The 8,372-nt window shown below is 46.5% G+C and overlaps 1 protein-coding gene across 1 annotated transcript; it reads right to left on the reverse strand.

The window, feature by feature from the left end:
* Positions 1–1,441: 1,441 nt before the first annotated feature.
* LOC120656654 (cyclin-P4-1-like) lies at positions 1,442–3,902 on the reverse strand. Its single transcript, XM_039934822.1, has 2 exons — positions 3,462–3,902; positions 1,442–1,925 (listed from the first exon to the last, which is right to left on the reverse strand). Exons 1-2 carry the CDS (start codon positions 3,833–3,835, stop codon positions 1,667–1,669), a joined length of 633 nt encoding a protein of 210 aa, XP_039790756.1. The 5' UTR covers positions 3,836–3,902; the 3' UTR covers positions 1,442–1,666.
* Between the last annotated feature and the right edge of the window lie 4,470 nt (positions 3,903–8,372).

Genomic DNA, 8,372 nt, shown 5'->3' on the forward strand with positions numbered 1-8,372 from the left:
AGATCAGGAAGAGATTCAGAAGAGGATTGCAGAAGTGGAACGTCAGAAGGCAGAGGAACGTGAAGCTGACAGGGAGAGGAAGCGAGAGAGGGCCCGCCGTGCTAAGGAAGTAGGGCCTGAAGCTATTGTACTATATCACAAACTGATTGCTAGTCTACCGTGTCAATAAAAATAATTACAACATAATCTATTTGTAAAGCGTAGAAGAATTTTGGTTACCTGCAGTCGCCGGCTCGAAAATCCGGCAGGGCTTCGCCTCTCTCCCTCCCTCCCTCTCTTTTATTGGTTTCTGGAATTTTAGTGATGCAAATGAGGGGTAGGGGGACCAGCCAACCCTTATATAAGGGTGGGGGAGCCGATCGCCCTGCTGCCGGGCGACCGGTCCTCCAGGGGCTTTTCTGTAAAAATTTTCTTAAAATTTTTGCAGAAAAGCCCCTGTCGCCCCGCAGCGGGACGACTAGGGTCCCGGCCGCCCGGCAGCGGGGCGGGTGGGGTATATTCCTGTAAATTTCGAAAACGAAAATATATTTTTGTAAAAAACAAAAATAAAAACAAAAAAATAAAAAAACCACCCTGAAAAGGCCCTTTTCAAATTGGGCCAAGGCCAATCGTGGCCTAGTCCGTTTGCATCTGAATTGTAGCAGGAAATGAATAATTTCTCTGATCAATTTTTCAGATTGCCTTGCCATATAAAGACTTTTTTAGATTACACTCCATTCAAATTTGAAACAAATTTCTCTGATCAATTTTTCAGATTGCCTTGCCATATAAAGACTTTTTAGATTACACTCCATTCAAATTTGAAACAAACTACTTTTAGCGCCCGGGCGAGGAGCCAAGTGCCCAAGAAGGGTCACACCACTACACGGTTAAGCCTGATACCTGGTAGTGTTTGGTTCCAGATTTGTAACGCAGACGGTAATTAACAGGTAGCTACGTTTGAAATTCGAGCAAGTGATTACACATTTTCTTTGGTTTATCTCCGTAACGGCTTCTGATACAATTTCCTTTGATAGGCCATACGCTTGGCTAATTGTTGCAATTTTCATTATTCAAGATCTGGTAGCTCAGTCTCTCTCCCCAAGACATCCAAATATAGGGTGTTCATTGTTTGTACAGTATATACGTTTAACGTTTTGTAGAAAAAAGAGGTGGAGAAATTATGATCGCAGCAAGTAAAATGTTGCTAAGATCCTTTTTATCGGGCGTGCAGTGTCCCTGTACCAAAGATTTGGATGCTTGCACGTAATTATTGCCATACGGATCGGATCTTTGGTGTGAGCCCTACTGCCCCTCCTTGCTATACAATACTCGGTCCTCACCTTTCAAGTAGTGGTTGGCGCATCGCTGCATCCAACGGAGACACGGCATAGCGCCAGTAGCACGTCGTAGTGGTACGGTCTCTGCCCGTAGGCCCACCTCAGTGCTTGTTAAAGTTACCTTTGCCATCAGACTACGCACAAGATTCAGAAGTCACCACCACTATATATACAAAATCTACTGCTGGTACAGTTAATCAAGACTGTATGTCGTGCTTGATTCACCTACACCACCACCACCACCACTACACCAAACAAAAATGGAGGAAGAGTGCACATCAAGAACACACACAGCTGCCACTAGCTGCTGGCCACGCACGGCGCCACCTGCTACCGGTCGATCGGTTTCATGCGGCGAGCTGCTGCTGGGCGCTGCATCCGGCGCCGGCGTCGTCGTCGGAGAGGCAGCAGTGCTGCAGCCTCAGCGGCGGCGGGGGCGCCTCCGCGCACAGCAGCTCGGACTGCAGCACGGCGCAGTAGTCGGCGAACGTCTCCGGCGCCACGTTCAGGTCGAAGCCGACGCCGAACAGGAAGTCCACCTCCAGGTAGTTCATCTCCACCAGGCTGATGCCCCCGACCTTGGCGAAGTAGGCGTTGTTGTAGCATCTGCACAGATGCAGACCGACTCACACGTCAACTCTGACTCTCTCTCTCTCTCTCTCTCTCTCTCTCTCTCTCTCTCTCTCTCTCTCTCTCTCATTCAGAGTTTCAGTCCGCAACTGTTACTTCTCAGCCTAACTTTTACAGAGAAATACTGCATCGATCCCTACATTGTCAATTTGCAACCGAACAAAACACGACCAGAATTTTTCCTATGATTGAGTTTGGCCAATGATTGACGGCACAATCACAGTAACAGCGTCAGAATGATAATCATGCAACCGAACAAAACACAACCAGATTTTTACCGGACCAAACAGGCACCGAACCGAATCTGTTAAGAATGGCAAGTTGCCCAGTAAGCCGGGTGCTCCTGGGACCCTGCCATGAGTAAGTGAGCTAGCGGCAAACATCAGCAGCAGATGGCCGTGGCAAGTTGGCAGTCCCAATCCCCTACAACTGGCGCCGGATTAAATTCCAAGCTGCAGAAAAAAAGCAAGGTGATGGGGGCAATTCTTGTTTACATCTTCGGGTCCACGGTGGATGTGTGTGGTTGGATGGATGGACGCAAATCAACTGTGGAACCACCGGCACCGGGGGCCGGGGTCGCTTTGCTGGACAGGCATAACTTTGTCGTCCGTGGACGACGCCTTTGTTTGCAAGGGGCGACAAGCGCCTGGATCGCCCAATGCATGGCCTTGTTTCACTGCTTAGTTGACTGTAGATGTGAGAGCCTACTCCTTTACCTTTTTCTTGGCTTGGTGATCATTGCTTCATTAGCACTGTAGTGTTTGTGTACGGCAATGATTGCCGGGAGTTTTGAATTTATGCGTGTTTTCCACATTTTTTTGTTTTGCTACACACTCAAGGAAAAGGTCTTGTATAGGTGTTATTAGAGCACCGACACTTTGACGCTTGATAGTGTTTGTTACTTTGTTATCATGAAGTAACCTTTTTTTTTTGAATCCTATGAGAAGTAACCTCATTGGACACTTACACACAACAAAGAAAAAAAAAAGAGACGCAATTCTGCTAGGGGTGGAAATGATGCTTGAGTTACTTGGACGGCACTCTCAAACTATTCTTGGCTACTCTGAACTTGGGAAGCTTGGAAGAGATGGGGACAGCAGAAGATGCCTATTATGTCGAAGGGTGATAAAGCACTTTGTCACACAGCCACTCTTTGCATAAGAATCCAAAGCGTTTGAATTTTCTATGGTAATTCTGAACCCCAGATGAAGAGAAGTTCAGGTGGCCCAATTGATTTCTTCCTTGCATTTCAGCATCAAGGTGTATAGATACAGCTATTCTTTGGCTCTTCGCAACGCATGGAAAAATCAGAATCAAGAACGTCCGAACAAACCAAGAACAGAGTGAACTAACCGCGCCTAGTTAATTGACTCATGTGTTCCCAATTATAGTCCGAGACCAACCAAAAAAAAAACTAATCAAGAAGATGGTCATGCGCAAGTACGCCACAAATCCAGCTATGTTTTCGGTTAACTTGATCAGGGTACGATAGGCATGGAGAGAGTGACTCACATGTCGTCCATGAACTTGACGGCGGCGAGCACGGCAGTGATGAGGAGGCGGTGCACGCTGTACGAGTCGACGGCGAGGGCCAGGCGCCGGCCGCGGCGCAGGAGGCGGTCGAGGTAGACGTAGGCGACGACGTAGCACGCGGGGCTGCACCCGGCGAACCGCGCGATGCGCGCCATGTACGCGCGCACCGAGATGCCCGGCTTGGTCGTCGCCCGGAACGCCGACGCCGCCGGCGCCGCCACGGCCGAGAGCTCCGCGGCCGCCGCGGCGTCGTTGCGCTCCGCGACGCGCTCCAGGATGCCGGCGAGGGCCGCCACCACGCGGGGCACCTCCTCGGCGCCGCCGCTCTCCACCAGCTCCTCGCACTCGGCCATGGCGACCCTGGCCTCTGGGTGTGGTGTGCACGCGTTGAGCTCCGGGGCTGGTGGAGAGCAGGTGGGGGAATTCTTCAGAGCCTGTCTTTATAGAGCGTACACGAGAACAGTTTAATTTCGTTTTCGCCGTTTTTTTTCTTTGTGCTGGTTTTGGGGATTTTAACCTAAAATCATTAGTTCGGCATCTTGGGTAAGAAAGTTAGTCTAGCTAGCAGCGGTAGGTTAGAAGTTGGGTTAAGTCAACGTGATTGTATTACTCGTTTCTTGTGTACGTATTGTTAGGAATACATACACTCCAATTTCCCTTTCCATCGAGCACACACTAGAAGGACAACAAACAAGACGCGTGGATGTATGGTAGAGTTAGTTATCTTTAAACTAACGAAGGTGCACCCTTCGAAGGCAGAAAAAGGTAAATGAGCCAAATCAACACCCTAATTGAAAATTCTAAACATGCGAGAAAATAAAGTCTGACTTTTCAAGTGAGACAAGACAAGATGCAGATACACCGCACCATGCATTTCTTCTAACGAAAATAGTATTGTTTAGCAACATATGGAAAATTTTACTATACAATAAATAACTAGAAGTAAAATTTAAACCTTTGAAACGAACATGGCACCATTTATGCCATTTCGAGTGATTTTGATGATCGAATGACAACACAACACTTGGACTAATATGATTGTTAAGATGACCATTCTCAGGCTTTTAGGTTCAAGTGATGACAAAGAGAAAGAGAAGATAGGCGTACCAAGACCCGACGGGCCGCCCCCACAGGGGTTCCGCTACCCGGTTAGCGGACGGGGGTCGAGGGGAAACCGCCCCTCGCGGGTCTCAGGGCAGCGCCCTGAAAGCTCTTCGGTCCAAAGGACAAGAATTGAAGAGATCGTGAAGAAATTCAAGTCAAAGAAATCAAGACAGACATACTTCAGTAGCACCGGAAGAACCGATGCTATAGGCATCGGTGCATCTGATGGTTGACGGATGATCCTATAGCCTGGTTTTTTATGCAAGTCTGTGAGGCACCGGTTGAACCGACGGATCCACAAAAGGCATCGGTGCATTGGGCATACCTTGTTCCAGAGACGATGTCAAACGCCCAGGAGAAGATCCTTCAGCACCGGTTGAACCGGTGATGCATCGGTGCATACCATCGGTGTAATGACGTCAGCAGAAGAGTTGAGTGCTGTGAGTGACCGGTTTAACCGACGGCTAAGCATCGGTTCAACCGGTGGTCACTAAGTCAGCTGTCAGGAGTTCAACGGCTACTTCGGGTATTAGAGTGACCGGATGAACCGACGCTACCCCATGTAGAGGCATCGGTTCATCCGATGATACACAGATTTTCAGCTGACCGTTGGAGCAACGGCTACAAGACTTGGTGGCCTATATATACGCCTCACCTCGGCCATTTGAAAATTGCTGGAGTCCAAGGAAGTCACACACACACCCAAGAACCACTCCAAGCCATCCAAGAGCTTAGTGTTCATATCCTTAGCCCTTAGCACACTTTTGAGAGTGTTGTGTAAAGGATTAGCTCTTAGTGAGTGAGATTGCAAGGCTTCCAGCCTTTGTGCTGTGGTTCATTAGCGAACCAAAACAAGAGCTTGGTGCGCCGGCACCTTGGAGCGTGAAGCTCGCCGGCAACGTCATCGACCCTCCGACTTGATGTGGAGCGGCGACGACATCTTGTGCGGGGGACGTGGAGACCTCCATCCTTTGTGGAGAAGCTCCTTAGTGGAACCCGGGGCCAAGGTGACCGTGATTGTGTTCACAGAAAAGACTTGGTGGCCGAGTAGCAATACTCTTAGTGAGTGCTACAACAACGTGGATGTAGGTGTGCCTTTGTGGCTAACCGAACCACGGGATAAACACCCGCGTCAAGAGTTTGCTATCTCCTATCCCGCTCTTTAAGCTTCCGCATTTCATACTAGCAATTTGTATGTCTTTACTTTCATAGAGTAGTTTCTTGATAGGAAAGGCTATAGGTTGCTAAACTCTTTTGGGATAGGGATTTCACACTAGAACAATCATAGTTGCACATCTAGATAGCCTGTTTTAGTTTATATTTTGTGCAAACTAGTTGGAGACATAGGTCTAAGTTTTTAGAGTGCCTAATTCACCCCCTCACTCTATTAGGCTAGAGCACCCGATCACTTTCAACCTTCTCTATCAGGGGTCATCTCCGACAGGTTAGGCTCATGTATTTGGAGATTCGAGGATGGATATTGGCTCGGTGTGAACGACGGTGAAGCGGTGAGGGCAATACCAGCTAGGGTAGCAAAGTATGGCTACTAGGAATGGTCCAAGCGAGTGGGGGAGGTGGTGGAGAAGCTCGTCGATAAGGAGGAAAAATTATAGTAATGAGAAGACCAGATAAAAAAATTTGATAACCATGTTCATATTTCAGTATTTCATAATATTTCTATGATAAAATTAATTTTGTGGCTACATAAATGATTTATTGTGTAAGGAAACAATACTAAAAGTCTGACTTTACACTAGAGCAAAACAAAATACACCATGTTTTTTTTAATCCATGTTTAAAAAATATCGAAATTTTGACCTGCAATAAAATAGCTATAAGTCAAATTTAAACGTGGTGTCCATAATATCCTACTCGCCTTTTTCCATTGAAACAAGAGGAGGAGGTCCTACACACCTGGCACATGGATTTGTTTGACAATCCCTTTTGTTTATCGCAGTGCATGCAGCACGCTCGCCACACGTTAGAAGCAGTATGCAGCCCAAGCTGCTTTTGCATGTAGGATGCAACCTTACCTGCCGATTCGTGCAACGTTACAGGATTACATCCCGCTCAGCAACAGCAGACCTTTTCCCCGAAAACAAACGTGTGCACCGCTAGGCGCTAGCTGCAAGGAGAAAGCGAGCAAGAGCCGCACTTGACTTTCATCTGGCCGGTGAACGGTTGCAGTCTGTCAGTGTAACTGCTGTGCTGCCGGTGCCGCATGGTCCTTGTTCCAGACGTGCTCATGTGCATGTACGTAATCAGGGAGAGAGAGGGTTGAGGCTGTCATCGTAACCACTTTCAATTTGTAGTCTCTCTCGTTTCCTTTCCCGTTTCCCCATGTTTTTTTCTTTAATTTTGCAGTAGTACTGTCATCGGCATGCTGATAAATTAGCTGCTTTCGAGAGAAAGAGATTGCTCAGCAAAACAATCAGCTACTGTTTAGTAAGAGCGGATGAATGGAGAGCCGGCGAGCAGCGGTCCCTGTCAAAACCGCTAACCGACGGTTCACCTGCCATTCTCACGATGGGATATTTCTCCTCTGGCGCGCAAGGATTAGGATGCAAGTTTTGGAGCTGCTTTTTGCAGTGCAGGCGATCGATCGCCGCGCAGTTGTCTTCGGAATCTGCACAAGAACCGCACTCCAACCAGCGCAGATCGATCGTAGAAGCTCCGGATGTGCTAGTGATTATGCAGAACGCGAGAAGATGCCAAGCGAAAACTGCGGGAACAGCGGATTTTGACTTGGGGGACGGGCTGCCAAGTGAAAACTGCGGGAACAGCTTTGGGCGATTTCGGTACCCCTCCCCGGTACGGCCCAGCAAGTAGGAGCTCTCTGGGCGGAGCAGGCATCTCGATCGGATCGATATGTTTCGAAGCCGGAGCCCAAAAGAATGTGAGCAAGACTGTCGAGACCAGCCCACGCGCAGCTCAGTGAATCCACGAGCCCATGTTGCATCTCCTCTCTTCCCCGTGCCGGCCGCGGCCGGGAGTCCGCAATGACCATGTATCACGGGCACTGCAATTGCAGGATGTATCAACTGAAGGCAATTTGCAGACCGGCGAGATTAATTTTAGTCTAATAACACTTTTCGTCGTTCCACACTGCGGTTGTTTATGTTGATTTTTTTGGATTGTATTTTTTTATTAACCGATCTTGCTACTACATGTAAACGTTGATCCACACTATTTCACGTTGCATTTTTTCTATTTTTTTGTTTTTTATTTTCTATTTCCCTATACTGTTATCTTTTCTAATAAATTACACACCTCTGTCATTATGAAAATAGACTAAAGTAACCCCATAAACATGTATCTAAATTACCCACCTTCACCACTATAAAATAAAATCTAAAGTAACCCCCTAATCTTCATGTAAATTACCTATCTATACCATTATGAAAATAATACAAACAACCCCCTAAATTTGTATATAAATTATCCAATTATTATATAATTATAATAAAATATTAAAATGCGCCACTATAAAATTCTAAATTACTATATTATTTATGTTTTTACTTATATAAAGATATTTTTCCATGATATTTGTCACCATGTAGTCATGTATGATGGAAAAGATAAGATAAAAATTTACAAATAAATGGTTTAGTTAAATGTATACTAAACACATATGGAGGTGTGATGTAGAATAAAATCCATTGCAACTAGGTAATGATAAATATATATTTTATAGTATGTGTTAGAATATTTAATAGATGAAAAAGTGTGTGAGATAGATAATTATAATTATTAGCTATAAGCTTTGTTTTTGTATTATTTCTA

Source organism: Panicum virgatum, chromosome 1N (assembly GCF_016808335.1).
Source record: "Panicum virgatum strain AP13 chromosome 1N, P.virgatum_v5, whole genome shotgun sequence".
NCBI lineage: Eukaryota > Viridiplantae > Streptophyta > Magnoliopsida > Poales > Poaceae > Panicum > Panicum virgatum.